Below are 15,548 nucleotides of genomic sequence, written 5' to 3'. Positions count from 1 at the left end.
CTCCCTACCCCTCACCCCCCCAAAAAGAAAACAGTTTTCACAACTGAAAAGCTGATCTGTTCTGCCCCCAGGTCAGAAGAGCACCCGTTTGCCGTTCTGCACCGGCATTCCCTGTTACACTGTCGAAGCACCGCGCGGCTGCTCTTTCTTCTTCCCACAGCAGCTGCACAAACTTTGGGGGAGGTTTGCAAACAAGAGAGCCACGCTAAAGCAGGAGAGAACACAACTCGGCTCAGGGGACGGTCTCTCTCGACACTGCCTCCCCCCCCCCACTTCCTGAGGTCCGCAGGGACCCAACTCCGGCACGCCGCAAAACGCAGCTCGGAGGCCAAAGAGACGGCAGAGAGCCAGTCTGTGCCTCGCCTGGAGCTGCAACCATCCGTTAAACCAAAGGGGGAACGGTGCAGAGTTTGGACGTGAGGGGTTGAGAAGGCGGAGGAGGGTGGAAGTAAACAGAGCACCCAAACCCACAAGACAAGCTCCATGAGGCCGGCACAAAACGAGGACGCCCTGCGATTGGCAGCCCGTAAACAGCTGAGGCGGGGCTTATATATATTTTTAAACTTCAAGCTGAACTGGAAAATATAGATGTAGATATGTATAGAAAACCCTAGAAAGTCGACCGGGCTTTGCAAGGGCAGGGCGGAGATCCAGCCTAGTCGAAGCCGCGCCATTCGCTTTGCTCCGAGTCGTACTCCAGCTCCGCCCCGATGCACTTTACGCCTTCCAGTAGCATCGGCGTGCCGTGGTGGCGATCTGAAAGAGAGGAAAGGAGGGGGGCCGGAATTAGAGGCAAGCCCTTAGGGGCACAAAAGCAGCAGCAGCAGCAGAAGAGGTGGCTTTTCTACCTCACTTTTCTCTACCCGAAGGAGTCTCAAACCGGCCTGCTATCACCTTTCCTTTCCCCACAACAGACACCCTGGGAGGGAGGTGGGGCTAAGACAGCCAGTTTGGTGTAGTGGTAAAGTGTGCGGACTCTTATCTGGGAGATCCAAGTTTGATTCCCCACTCCTCCCCTTGCACCTGCTGGAATGGCTTTGGGTCAGCCAGAGCTCTCTTATCTGGGAACCCGGGTTTGATTCCCCACTCCTCCACTTGCCCCTGCTGGAATGGCCTTGGGTCAGCCAGAGCTCCCTTATCTGGGTGAACCGGGTTTGATTCCCCACTCCTCCCCTTGCAGCTGCTGGAATGGCTTTGGGTCAGTCATAGCTCTCTTATCTGGGAGAACCGGGTTTGATTCCCCCCTCCTCCACTTGCAGCTGCTGGAATGGCTTTGGGTCAACCAGAGCTCTCTTATCTGGGAGAACCAGGTTTGATTCCCCACTCCTCCACTTGCAACTGCTGGAATGGCCTTGGGGCAGCCAGAGCTCTCTTATCTGGGAGAACCGGGTTGGATTCCCCCCTCCTCCACTTGCAACTGCTGGAATGGCCTTGGGTCAGCCAGAGCTCTCTTATCTGGGAGAACCGGGTTTGATTCCCCCCTCCTCCACTTGCAACTGCTGGAATGGCCTTGGGTCAGCCAGAGCTCTCCTATCTGGGAGAATCGGGTTTGATTCCCCACTCCTCCACTTGCAACTGCTGGAATGGCCTTGGGTCAGCCAGAGCTCTCTTATCTGGGAGAATCGGGTTTGATTCCCCACTCCTCCACTTGCACCTGCTGGAATGACCTTGGATCAGCCAGAGCTCTGGCAGAGGTTGTCCTTGAAAGGGCAGCTGCTGTAAGAGCCCTCTCAGCCCCCACCCACCTCACAGGGCATCTGTTGTGTGGGAGGAAGGGAAAGGAGATTGTGAGCCGCTCTGAGACACTGCGATTCAGAATGAAGGGCAGGCGACAAATCCAGTATCACCATCTTCTTCCTTTTTTGCTCTCAAACATTTGACATTTGTTCTATGCGGCTCTCGCATTAAGCAAGTTTGGCCACCCCGCTCCGAAGCATCCATTTTCCCCCAGGGAAACTGATCTCCATGGTCTGGAGATCAGGTGTGATTCTGAGATATCTCCAGACCCCCTCTGGAAGTTGGCAACCCTACCCCACACCCCAGCGGAGCATCCCCATGGCAACGGCTAGCATCCCCTCCTTCGAGGGCGTTTTGTGATTCCCCCTTCTCCTTTTATTGCAATCCGTTGCCCGTTTGCACTTAGGAGGAACAATTAACGTCTCTCAGCAGCTCTTCCTTTTAATTTTGAGCTTCGGTCTCCCCCCCGTGGGTGGAGACCACCAGCTTATCACTGCCGCCAATACACCTACCCACCATCTCTGGCTTCAACAAATTGACAACCAGCAAGATTTAATTTCCTGGGCACCGGAGACACTTCACTGCGGCCGGATATTAAGCCAGATGCCAAGATAGCCAGAGCGTCTCCAGGCTGGGGAGTGTGTGGGCGGGGGCCAGCAAAGCAGCTGTTTGTATGAGCAAGCATCAAGGGCCTCCGCCCCCCTCCCGGACACCCCCTCCCCCAGCCTGCACAGCCGCAAGAGGCGAGTGGTGCCCAGCCCCACCTGAGGCACTCAGCCAGCTGTCAGGGAAAGGAGAACTCCTGGAGTTGCCAGACCTTGAGGCAAACGCAAATAACTTTGGATCTATTGGTTGCTGTAGGTTTACCGGGCTTTGTGGCCGTGGTCTTGGCATTGTGAGACCTGACGATTTGCCAGCAGCTGTGGCTGGCATTCTCAGAGGTGTAACCCAGAAAACTGGAGTTCTCTCTAGGTCAGACTGAGAAGAAGATGGTAGGCAGGTAATTTATATCTACTCAACAACCAATGGACTCTGGCTGTGAAAGCCTTCAACAACATATTGACTTTGGGTCTGTTTGTACAACTTGATCAGCAGGGGATCAAAAGTTGCCTAGGAGGAGGAGGAGTGTGACGGTATACCCTATCCTTCGCTACCCAAAGAAGTCTCAGAGCAGCTTACAATCTCCTCCAAACAACAGACACCCTGTGAGGTAGGTGGGCTCTGACAGAAACTGCTCTTGAGAGGAAAAGCTCTGCGAGAACTTGTGACTGACTCGAGGCCATTCCAGCAAGTGGAGGAGTGGGGAATCAAGTGGAGTGCAGTGCAAGTGGAGGAGTGGGGAATCAAACCCAGTTCTCCCAGATTAGAGTCCGTGCCCTTAACCACTACACCAAACTCCTTTAAACCCTGTGGAGAAATGGCGGGAAATACCTTTTCAATCAAAGGGAATGCCCGAATGAAAGGTCTCCAACCTTTTTCAGCCTGTGGGCGCTTTTGGAATTCTGACACAGTGTGGCAGGCTCAGCCGCAAAATGGCTACTGTAAGAGGCGGAGCCAGACACAAAACGGCTGCTGTAAGAGGTGCAGTCAGACACAAAATGGTTGCTGTAAGAGGCGGAGCCAGACACAAAATGGCTGCTGTAAGAGGTGGAGCCAGACACAAAATGGCTGCTGTAAGAGGCAGAGCCAGACACAAAATGACTGCCGTAGCTGACCTTCAGTCACACACTGCAGGTCCTTGTGCTGGGGTGGCAGCTGCTACCAGGGCAACATTTCTAAAAATTGACACAGCCAATCAAATCTCCAATGGCCAATCAGAACCTTTGCTGGGCAAAAGCCCCACCTACTTTCTTAAAAACACATGATGTCAGTGGGCGTTGGGGCACCCTTGGGCAGCAGGTTGGGGGCCCCTCGGTGACAGAGAGGATGGGACGGGGCCCCTTCTATGGGAGAAGGGGGGCGTCTCTCAGGGGCCCCCTGGAAGCTCTTCAGACCCTGAAAGGCAGGCAGCAGAGGGGGGGGGACTCACCCATCACCCTGGCCTGCACCACCACCCTGACGGAGGCACTGTTGTTGGCCACGCTGCAGAGCTCCAGCTCCTCCCGCAGGACCCCTTCTCGGTGGGCCGTGTACTCGCACTTGAGGTTGTAACCTGGAGCCAGGAGAGAGAAGCAGGCGGGGTCACGGAAGCATGCGAGTCGGAAGGGACTTTCACGGTCATCCAGCCCAACTCCCTGCACCGTGCAGGAACTTCACAAATCCCTCCCGCCCACCTTCAGTGGCCCCTGCTCCATGCCCAGAAGATGGCCAAAACCTCCAGGGTCCTTGGCCTAGAGAAAAACTGCTGCCTGACCCCAAAGCGGCCGTCAGCATTTCCCTGGGCATGTAAGAAAGGGGGAGGGAGGGAGGGAGGGAGGAAGGAAGGAAGGAAGGAAGGAAGGAAGGAAGGAAGGAAGGAAGGAAGGAAGGAAGGAAGGAAGGAAGGAAGGAAGGAAGGAAGGAAGGAAGGAAGGAAGGAAGGAAGGAAGGAAGGAAGGAAGGAAGGAAGGAATAATAATAATAATAATAATAATAATAACTTTTAATTTCTATCCCGCCCTCCCCGCCAAAGCAGGCTCAGGAAGGAAGGAAGGAAGGAAGGAAGGAAGGAAGGAAGGAAGGAAGGAAGGAAAAAAAGAAGGAGGAAGGAAGGAAAATGGAAGGAAGGAAGGAAGGAAGGAAGGAAGGAGGAAGGAAGGAAGGAAGGAAGGAAGGAAGGAAGGAAGGAAGGAAGGAAGGAAGGAAGGAAGGAAGGAAGGAAGGAAGGAAGGAAGGAAGGAAGGAAAAAAAGAAGGAGGAAGGAAGGAAAATGGAAGGAAGGAAGGAAGGAAAAAAAGAAGGAGGAAGGAAGGAAAATGGAAGGAAGGAAGGAAGGAAGGAAGGAAGGAAGGAAGGAAGGAAGGAAGGAGGAAGGAAGGAAGAGAAAGGAAGGAAGGAGGAAAGAAGAAGGAGGAAGGAAGGAAGAAGGAGGAAGGAAGGAAAGAAGGAAGGACAGAAGGAAGGAAAAAAGGACAGAAGGATGAAGGACAGAAGGAGGAGGAAGGAAGAAGGAAGGAAGGAAGGAGGAAGGAATGAAGGAAAGAAGGAGAAAGGAAGGAAAGAAGGAAGGAAGGAAGGAAGGAAGGAAGGAAGGAAGGAAGGAAAAAAGAAGGAGGAAGGAAGGAAGATGGAAGGAAAGAGGAAGGAAGGAAGGAAGGAAGGAAGGAAGGAAGAAGGAGGAAGGAAGGACAGAAGGAAGGAAGGAAGAGAAAGGAAGGAAGGAGGAAAGAAGGAAGGAGGAAAGAAGGAGGAAGGAAGGAAAGAAGGAAGGACAGAAGGAAGGAAAAAAGGACAGAAGGAAGAAGGATGAAGGACAGAAGGAGGAGGAAGGAAGGAAGGAAGGAAGGAAGGGAGGGAGGGAGGGAGGAAGGAAGGAAGGAAGGAAGGAAAAAAGGAGGAAGGAAGGAAGGAGGAAGGAAGGAAGGAAGGAAGGAAGGAAGGAAGGAAGGAAGGAAGGAAGGAAGGAAGGAAAAAAGGAGGAAGGAAGGAAGGAAGGAAGGAACGAAGGAAGGAAGGAAAAAAAGAAGGAAGGGAAAAAAAGAAGGAGGAAGGAAGGAAAATGGAAGGAAGGAAGGAAGGAAAAAAGGAGGAAGGAAGGAAGGAGGAAGGAATGAAGAAAGGAGGAAGGAAGGAAGAGAAAGGAAGGAAGGAGGAAAGAAGAAGGAGGAAGGAAGGAAGAAGGAGGAAGGAAGGAAAGAAGGAAGGACAGAAGGAAGGAAAAAAGGACAGAAGGATGAAGGACAGAAGGAGGAGGAAGGAAGAAGGAAGGAAGGAGGAAGGAAGGAAGGAAAGAAGGAGAAAGGAAGGAAGGAAGGAAGAAAGGAAGGAAGGAAGGAAAGAAGGAGAAAGGAAGGAAAGAAGGAAGGAAGGAAGGAAAAAAGAAGGAGGAAGGAAGGAAGATGGAAGGAAAGAGGAAGGAATGAAGGAAGGAAGAAGGAGGAAGGAAGGAAGGACAGAAGGAAGGAAGGAAGGAAGAGAAAGGAAGGAAGGAGGAAAGAAGGAAGGAGGAAAGAAGAAGGAGGAAGGAAGGAAAGAAGGAAGGACAGAAGGAAGAAGGATGAAGGACAGAAGGAGGAGGAAGGAAGGAAGGAAGGGAGGGAGGGAGGGAGGGAGGGAAGGAAGGAAGGAAGGAAGGAAGGAAGGAAGGAAGGAAGGAAGGAAGGAAGGAAGGAAGGAAGGAAGGAAGGAAGGAAGGAAGGAAGGAAGGAGAAGAAGAAGAAGAAGACGATGATATTGGATTTATATCCTGCCCTTCACTCCAAATCTGAGAGTCTCAGAGCGGCTCAAAATCTCCTTTGACTTCCTCCAGTTTGGAGAGAGCCAGTTTGGTGTAGTGGTTAAGTGCGTGGACTCTTATCTGGGAGAACCGGGTTTGATTCCCCACTCCTCCACTTGCACCTGCTGGAATGGCCTTGGGTCAGCCAGAGCTCTGGCAGAGGTTGTCCTTGAAAGGGCAGCTGCTGTGAGAGCCCTCTCAGCCCCACCCACCTCACAGGGTGTCTGTTGTGGGGGGAGAAGATATAGGAGATTGTAAGCCACTCTGAGTCTCTGATTGAGAAAGGCGGGGTATAAATACAACTAACAGACCACACAAACCATCGAAAATTGCTCAACGGCACATGAATCTCTTTTTAACAAAATGGCAAATAAAAACATTAAACTAATTCATACAGAGCAATCACCGCATAACATCGATTCAGTTGCTCAGAGAGTAAAATGAGCAGGACACCAAATGCGTTTCAGTTGCAGCCTTCCTCAGTGGTGCAATGAAGTATTTCCCAGCTAAAAGCCTCTGATGAATCCCATCGACATCAGATCGTATCTATATACAGATGTCTCCACAAATATCTCATCTACAGGAAGATTTCCTGTTTAGTAGATACTGTAGATACATCACCTGCGACTCCTTGAGCGCTTTCATCAGCGCTGCCTTCGCACCATCCTCAACATCCACTGGAGTGACTTTGTGACCAACACTGAAGTCCTCAAGCGGGCAGAGGTTACCAGCATCGAGGCACTGCTGTTGAAGACGCAGCTGCGCTGGGCAGGGCATATTTCTAGGATGGAAAACCACCGCCTTCCCAAGATTGCCCTGTATGGCGAACTCTCCACCGGCCATCGAAATAGAGGGGCACCAAAGAAGAGGTACAAGGACTCCTTGAAGAAATCCCTTAGCACCTGTCACATCAACCATCACCAGTGGTCTGACCTAGCCTCAGATCGCAAAGCATGGAGGCACACCATCCACCAGGCTGTCTCTTCCTTTGAGAACACACGCATAGCTGGTCTTGAGGACAAAAGGAGATTGAGGAAGAATCGCACTGCTACAGGACCAACCCTAAATCAGACTTTTCCCTGCAGCCGCTGTGGCCGGACCTGCCTGTCCCACATTGGTCTTGTCAGCCACCAGCGAGCCTGCAGCAAACATGGACTATTGCACCCTTCTTAAATCTTCGTTCACGAAGCCAAGCCGAGAGAGAGATACTGTAGACTTGTAACTGGTTAGCAGGAGGAAGTTTGCATGGTCACAGAGTCATAGAGTTGGAAGGGATCTCGAGGGTCATCTAGTCCAACCCCCTGTGTCAGGCTCTGTTCATTCATAACATCATTAAGCAATGCTACTAACCATGATCAAATATGCAGGGGGGATTCTTACTAACCAGAAACGGGGTTAACTAGGAGGGAGGGGGGAAGAGTAGAGAGCCGTTTCCCAGGACTATCAAAGGTTGCCAAGAGTCTTCGAAGCCAACCGTAGGTGCCAGCTTCTCACCTCCTCCCCGGAGGCTCCAAGGCCAGCGCCTCTGGGAAATGTAACCACCAACGGAAAAGATAAGGGGGGAAGCGCTGGGAATGTCTCATATGCAAAAGCAGCCTTTTGTTTTGGGAACTGTAGGGTAGATGTGAACGCTTTGAAGTAGGGGGATAAATAACCATAGATTGAAACAATCCCTATCAGTTCCAATTTACCTGCTTGCTTGGAGTAACGCTGACGCTTCCAATAAATGCAACTTTGTTTAAAATCACTAAGTCTGCGTTCTTGTGATCTTCAATGAACCCACGCCTGACCCCCTGCACAAGGCAGGAAACTCAAAAATCCCTCCACCTAACATCACAGGATCTGCATTGCTGTCAGATGGCCATCTAGCCTCTGTTGAAAAACCTCCAAGGAAGGAGAGCACTGGGATGCCTGCGCATGCCCGTTGGTGCTGAGTGCGAAAAAAATCCCAGGCTTTTTAGGTACCGATCTGAGGATCGGCGCAGGCACTCTATCCCATGAGTGTGAAGCACAGAGACCACGAAGAAGATCGTGCCTTTCTAAGACCACTGGTCTGGCTGCTAAAGCTCTCTGGCCGAGCTGGGTCTCCCCAGGTCCTGTGGCCGGACAACCTATCCCCTGGAGGTGCCGGGGATTGAACCTGGGACCTTCGGCATGCAAATCGGGGCTCTGCCACTGAGCTCCAGGAGGCCCTCCCAACCAGAAGAGGAAAGCAGGTCAGGGGAGGTCAACTTCTGCAAAGCGGCAAAGCCTGAAAAAATGAAAGGCCGTCCAATTCCTGACATTTTGAGAGGTAAACATTTGGAGCCAGGGACTGAATTTCAAGTAGACTGAAAAAATTACACAGCATGTCTGGAGGGGAAGGGAGGGGAGGGGAGGGGGGACTAGCGGGCTCTGCCAAACCGGCACAGAGAAAGAGCCACGACCTTCCCACAGCAATCCAGTTGCAAGTCCTAGCCTGGCTCGAAGGAAACCCACCTCCAGCCGACTGTTGAAGAAAGGCCATTTAGAAGTGCTCCAAATCAACCTTCGAGTGCCCTCCCAGTTCATGGACGAAGAAAGGGCCGGTTATTATCATGAAGAAGAAGAAGACTGCAGATTTATACCCTGCCCTTCTCTCTGAATCAGAGACACAGAGCGGCTCACAATCTCCTTTATCTTCTTCCCCCACAGCAGAGGCGGGTGGGGCTGAGAGGGCTCTCACAGCAGCTGCCCTTTCAAGGGCAACTCCTGCCAGAGCTATTACTGACCCAAGGCCATTCCAGCAGCTGCAAGTGGAGGAGTGGGGAATGAAACCCGGTTCTCCCAGATAAGAGAGCTATGGCTGACCACTGGCCTGATCCAACAGGGCTTCTCTTATGTTCTTCTGTGACACAGAGTGTTGGACTGGATGGGCCATTGGCCTGATCTAACAGGGCTTCTCTTATGTTCTTCTGTGACACAGAGTGTTGGACTGGATGGGCCAGTGGCCTGATCCAACAGGGCTTCTCTTATGTTCTTATGTGACACAGAGTGTTGGACTGGATGGGCCATTGGCCTGATCTAACAGGGCTTCTCTTATGTTCTTATGTGACACAGAGTGTTGGACTGGATGGGCCACTGGCCTGATCCAACAGGGCTTCTCTTATGTTACACAGTGTTGGACTGCGTGGGCCACTGGCCTGATCCAACATGGCTTCTCTTATGTTCTTATGTGACACAGAGTGTGGGACTGGATGGGCCAATGGCCTGATCCAACATGGCTTCTCTTACGTTCTTATGTGACACAGAGTGTTGGACTGGGTGGGCCACTGGCCTGATCCAACATGGCTTCTCTTATGTTCTTATGTGACACAGAGTGTTGGACTGGGTGGGCCACTGGCCTGATCCAACATGGCTTCTCTTATGTTCTTATGTGACACAGAGTGTTGGACTGGATGGGCCATTGGCCTGATCTAACAGGGCTTCTCTTATGTTCTTATGTGACACAGAGTGTTGGACTGGATGGGCCAGTGGCCTGATCCAACAGGGCTTCTCTTATGTTCTTATGTGACACAGAGTGTTGGACTGGATGGGCCACTGGCCTGATCCAACAGGGCTTCTCTTATGTTACACAGTGTTGGACTGCGTGGGCCACTGGCCTGATCCAACATGGCTTTTCTTATGTTCTTATGTGACACAGAGTGTGGGACTGGATGGGCCAATGGCCTGATTCAACATGGCTTCTCTTACGTTCTTATGTGACACAGAGTGTTGGACTGGGTGGGCCACTGGCCTGATCCAACATGGCTTCTCTTCAGTGCCAGATTAAGCCCTGTGGAGGCCCCTAGGCAGTTGGAATTTTGGGAGCCCCCTTGCAAATTATCTCAGAGTCTGAGAACCCACCTCTCCTGCCATGGCCCCCGCTGCAGCCTGCTGGCACCTTCTTAAAAACCCCTTTTATTAAGCTGCAGGGGAGAGGCAAACACGGCAACAATGCCAGTAGCAGCCACACCAGGCAAGTCGAGCAAAGAGCAACAGTCAGAGGGTTTGTAGTGTCCTGGCCCCACTGATGAATCTCCTGATGGCACCTGGATTTTTTGGCCACTGTGTGACACAGAGTGTTGGACTGGAGGGGCCAGTGAACCGATCCAACAGGGCTTCTCTTATGTTCTTATGTGACACAGAGTGTTGGACTGGATGGGCCACTGGCCTGATCCAACAGGGCTTCTCTTATGTTCTTATGTGATACAAATTGTTGGACTGGATGGACCATTGGCCTGATCCAACATGGCTCCTCTTACGTTCTTCTGTGACACAGATTGTTGGACTTGATGGGCCACTGGCCTGATCCAACATGGCTTCTCTTCTGTTCTTCTGTGACGCAGAGTGTTGGACTGGATGGGCCACTGGCCAGACCCAACATGGCTTCTCTTATGTGACACAGAGTGTTGGACTGGAGGGGCCAGTGAACCGATCTAACATGGTTCTCTTATGTTCTTAACAAGAGTAGGGATTCGAACCCAGGTCTTCCGGATCTAGTCTGGCATTCTTAATTACTCCCCGGCTCACTTTCTCTACTAGGCAACAGATTGAAGAGTCGTTTCAAATTGCACGTCTCTTTCGCCCAAATCCCTTTGCCTTCCTCGAACAGCTGGTTCACCCGAGTCGGGAAGGGAAGTGTGGCTCGGAGTGGCAGAAAACCACTTCTTCCTTTTTTTCACAGATGCGCCTGGCCCTCACAGACGGCAGCTGTGGAGAGGATCTCACCACGGGGCCTCGCTGAGGAGGCAGCTCAGAAGACCATCTGGCAGTAACCTCCGGAGGGAGAGGAGGAGGAAAGAGGCTCCTTCGGTGTTGGCACTGCGTGTCCAGGACAGAGCCTGCAAGTAGCAAGGTCACTCTCAGGGCTCCCCGTGAGTCCTCTTGTGCTCTCCGCTACCCATTTGCCGAGGGGAAGGGAAGCAATTCCCTTCTGCCTTTGCTGTCAGGACGGCCCCGTGCAAATGAAGAGGGACCATGCAATGCTAAACAGGTCCGTTGATTGGTGTAGTGGTTTGATGTAATGCAGGGGGCGTCAAACATGCAGTTCGGGGGCCAAATCAGGCCCCCAGAGGGTTCCTATTAGACCCCTGAGCAACTGGCTGTCATCTGCTTCTTTCTCCCTAAATATATCTTGCTTCCTTCTGCATCACAGCTTGCTTTGCAAGGCTTGGTCAATTGCACAGGAGCTGCAGAGCAAAGCTTCTATTTTCTCCATTGGCTGAGGCTCCCCCTCAGTCATCTGGGGAAGGAAGGAAAGAGCCAGAGCTTCCTTTGCCCAGTTCCCTAGATCCCATGGGAGAAATACAAAGAAAGCACCCTTAAGACCAATGAGTGCTAATGTTTTAAGCATGTTTTAAGATTTTTTAAGAAAGAGATTCGTGTTTGTCTGTGTCCTTTATAAAATTTATCTCTGCTACCTAATCTTAAATAGATACACACGTGGCCCAGAAGGTAGGACCAGAACCAACGGGTTGAAATTAAATCAAAAGAGTTTCCGGCTCAACATGAGGAAAAACTTCCTGACAGTTAGAGCGGTTCCTCAATGGAACAGGCTTCCTCGGGAGGTGGTGGGCTCTCCTTCCTTGGAGGTTTTTCAACAGAGGCTAGATGGCCATCTGACAGCAATGAAGATCCTGTGAATTTAGGGGGAGGGGTTTGAGAGTTTCCTGCATTGCGCAGAGGGTTGGACTAGATGACCCTGGAGGTCCCTTCCAACTCTAGGATTCTATTAGGAAGAACTTCCTGACGGTTAGAACGGTTCCTCAGTGGAACAGGCTTCCTCGGGAGGTGGTGGGCTCTCCTTCCTTGGAGGTTTTTCAACAGAGGCTAGAGGGCCGTCTGACAGCGATGAAGATCCTGTGAATTTAGGGGGAGGGGTTTGTGAGTTTCCTGCCTTGTGCAAGGGGTTGGACTAGATGACCCTAGAGGTACCTTCCAACTCTATGATTCTAAGATTCTATGACATGGCTTGGACCAACATGACTTGGTCTGGACCCTCAAGGTCTCATTAATGTCAGATCCGGCCCTCGTAACAAATGAGTTCAACACCCCTGGTGTAGTGGTTGAGTGTGTTGACTCTTATCTGGGAGAACCGGGTTTGATTCCCCACTCCTCCACTTGCAGCTGCTGGTATGGCCTTGGGTCAGCCAGAGCTCTCTTATCTGGAAGAACCGGGTTGGATTCCCCACTCCTCCACTTGCACCTGCTGGAACGGCCTTGGGTCAGCCATAGCTCTCTTATCTGGGAGAACCAGGTTTGATTCCCCACTCCTCCACTTGCACCTGCTGGAATGGCCTTGGGTCAGCCAGAGCTCTCTTATCTGAGAGAACCAGGTTTGATTCCCCACTCCTCCACTTGCAGCTGCTGGGATGGCCTTGGGTCAGCCAGAGCTCTCTTATCTGGGAGAACCGGGTTTGATTCCCCACTCTTCCACTTGCAGCTGCTGGGATGGCCTTGGGTCAGCCAGAGCTCTCTTATCTGGGAGAATCGGGTTTGATTCCCCACTCCTCCACTTGCAGCTGCTGGGATGGCCTTGGGTCAGCCAGAGCTCTCTTATCTGGGAGAACCGGGTTTGATTCCCCACTCCTCCACTTGCAGCTGCTGGGATGGCCTTGGGTCAGCCAGAGCTCTCTTATCTGGGAGAACCGGGTTTGATTCCCCACTCCTCCACTTGCAGCTGCTAGGATGGCCTTGGGTCAGCCAGAGCTCTCTTATCTGGGAGAACCGGGTTTGATTCCCCACTCCTCCACTTGCACCTGTTGGAATGGCCTTGGGTCAGCCATCGCTCTGGCAGAGGTTGTCCTTGAAAGGGCAGCTGCTGGGAGAGCCCTCTCAGCCCCACTCACCTCACAGGGTGTCTGTTGTGGGGGGAGAAGATAGAGGAGCTTGTGAGCCGCTCTGAGTCTCTGATTCAGAGAGAAGGGCGGGGTATAAATCTGCAGTCTTCTTCTTCTCTCTCCCAGTGACAGCAGCACAGTTCAACGAGCTGCCCCACATTCAAACCCCAAACATGGTCAAGGGGGTCTCTCTCTCTCTACAAAGAGCAGGGCAAACATGAGCTGTGTGGTCAGAAGATGATCTGCGTTCTACTCCAGCCCTGTGGGCATAGCACAGCCACACCAGTGGACTGGGGAAACTGGTACAGGGAGGCCAACTTGGCACCTTTTAAAAGCAAGGTTCTAGCCCTCAAGGGCGATACTCCCTCTAAGCTGTGGACTCTTGTGAGCAGAAATTTTACTTTGTGAGCTGCTGGCACTAAAGCTACTGCATAAATTAGTTTGCTCCGGGGCTATCTCTCCTGAGCTAAGACAAAAATGTATGAGCCAGAGGCTGCAAAACTGTGAGCTAGCTCGCACGAACTCAGCTTAGAGGGAACAGTGCCTGTGAGCATCGTAGACTCCCGCCAGCTACAGAACAGCGAGGGGAAGGAACAAAAGGTCTTTTCTTGTAGCAGGAAGAAGAAGAAGAAGAAGAGCAGATTTATACCCCACTCTTCCCTCTGAATCAGAGAGGCTTACAATCTCCTATCAGGGGTGGCCAACGGTAGCTCTCCAGATGTTTTTTGCCTGCAACTCCCATCAGCCCCAGCCATTGGCCATGCTGGCTGGAGCTGATGGGAGTTGTAGGCAAAAAAAAAATCTGGAGAGCTACAGTTGGCCACCCCGGTCCTATATCTTCTCCAGTGGTCCCAGGAGTGGGCCAGTCCTAAGAGTGAGGACTGGACCACAGAGAAGGAAGACTTCACGGTAAGTGAAAAGAATCTTCCGTTCTCCCCCAACAACAGACACCCTGTGAGGTGGGTGGGGCTGCGAGGGCTCTCACAGCAGCTGCCCTTTCAAGGACAACTCCCGCGAGAGCTATGGCTGACCCAAGGCCATTCCAGCAGGTGCAAGTGGAGGAGTGGGGAATCAAACCTGGTTCTTCCAGATAAGAGTTCACGCACTTAACTACAACACCAAACTGGCTCTCTTACAATTAACTTCCCTTCCTCCCCCACAACAGACACCCTGTGAGGTGGGTGGGGCTGCAAGGGCTCTCACAGCAGCTGCCCTTTCAAGGACAACTCCTGCGAGAGCTATGGCTGACCCAAGGCCATTCCAGCAGGTGCAAGTGGAGGAGTGGGGAATCAAACCTGGTTCTCCCAGATAAGAGTTCACGCACTTAACTACAACACCAAACTGGCTCTCTTACAATTAACTTCCCTTCCTCCCCCACAACAGACACCCTGTGAGGTGGGTGGGGCTGAGAGAGCTCTGACAGCAGCTGCCCTTTCAAGGACAACTCCCACGAGGGCTCTGGCTGACCCAAGGCCATTCCAGCAGCTGCAAGTGGAGGAGTGGGGAATCACACCCGGTTCTCTCAGATAAGAGTCCGTGCACTTAACCACTGCTCCAAACTGGACCTCCTTTGCATATTAGGCCATACCCCCCTGATGTAGCCTATCCTCCAAGAGCCTACTGTAAGCTCCAGGAGGACTGGCTGCATCAGGGGTGTGTGGCCTAATATGCAAAGGAGTTCCTGCTACGAAGAAAAGCCCTGAACAGCCCCAGCAGGGTCCTGTAGCTGCAAAACAGTTTTCCCCAAAAGAGCAGCCTGCCGCAGAACACAGCGTTCCCGGCACGTTCGGCCCTCTGCAGAAGATCAATGTCTGTAAGTCAAATGCCAGATGCGAGAGCCTCCAATGCCCATCTCCTCTGCCCCGGGGAGGCTGGAGAACGGCCCGTGCCTCCTTAAGCAGCTCCCATTGGCTTCTGCAGAAGCCGTGCGCGCACACGCACTATTTCTACTGCAAGAAGCCGCACAGAGAGAAAAGCAGCCGCAAGATCAGAGTCACAGTAACTCTCCCGGCCCTCTTTAGGAGCCAAGCAGACCTCCAGCTATGCGGGCCTGATTCTTGATGATGACATTGGGTTTATATCCCACCCTGCACTCCGAATCTCAGAGACTCAGAGCAGCTCACAATCTCCTTTACCTTCCTCCCCCACAACAGACACCCTGTGAGGTGGGTGGGGCTGAGAGAGCTCTCACAGCAGCTGCCCTTTCAAGGCCATTCCAGCAGCTGCAAGTGGAGGAGTGGGGAATCCAACCCGGTTCTCCCAGATAAGAGAGCTCTGGCTGACCCAAGGCCATTCCAGCAGGTGCAAGTGGAGGAGTGGGGAATCCAACCAGGTTCTCCCAGATAAGAGAGCTCTGGCTGACCCAAGACCATTCCAGCAGCTGCAAGTGGAGGAGTGGGGAATCCAACCCGGTTCTCCCAGATAAGAGAGCTCTGGCTGACCCAAGGCCATTCCAGCAGGTGCAAGTGGAGGAGTGGGGAATCCAACCCGGTTCTCCCAGATAAGAGAGCTCTGGCTGAACCAAGGCCATTCCAGCAGGTGCAAGTGGAGGAGTGGGGAATCCAACCCAGTTTTCCCAGATAAGAGAGCTCTTGAAGACCCAAGGCCATTCCAGCAGC

At 52.4% G+C, this 15,548-nt stretch overlaps 1 protein-coding gene across 1 annotated transcript in view; it reads right to left on the bottom strand.

The window, feature by feature from the left end:
• Positions 1-514: 514 nt before the first annotated feature.
• ADISSP (adipose secreted signaling protein) overlaps positions 515-15,548 on the bottom strand; it is a 71,535-nt gene continuing 56,501 nt past the window's right edge. Inside the window, exons 4-5 of the mRNA XM_060246101.1 lie at positions 3,767-3,889; positions 515-756 (exon numbers count right to left, since the gene is read on the bottom strand). Coding sequence (XP_060102084.1) covers positions 656-756; positions 3,767-3,889 — 224 coding nt within the window. The 3' untranslated portion in view covers positions 515-655. The remainder of the gene's footprint in view (positions 757-3,766; positions 3,890-15,548) is intronic.

The sequence above is a fragment of the Heteronotia binoei genome, chromosome 9, assembly GCF_032191835.1.
Source record: "Heteronotia binoei isolate CCM8104 ecotype False Entrance Well chromosome 9, APGP_CSIRO_Hbin_v1, whole genome shotgun sequence".
Taxonomy (NCBI): domain Eukaryota; kingdom Metazoa; phylum Chordata; class Lepidosauria; order Squamata; family Gekkonidae; genus Heteronotia; species Heteronotia binoei.
The sequence above is the reverse complement of the archived record's forward strand: the minus strand, read 5'-3'. Positions and strand labels throughout refer to the sequence as shown.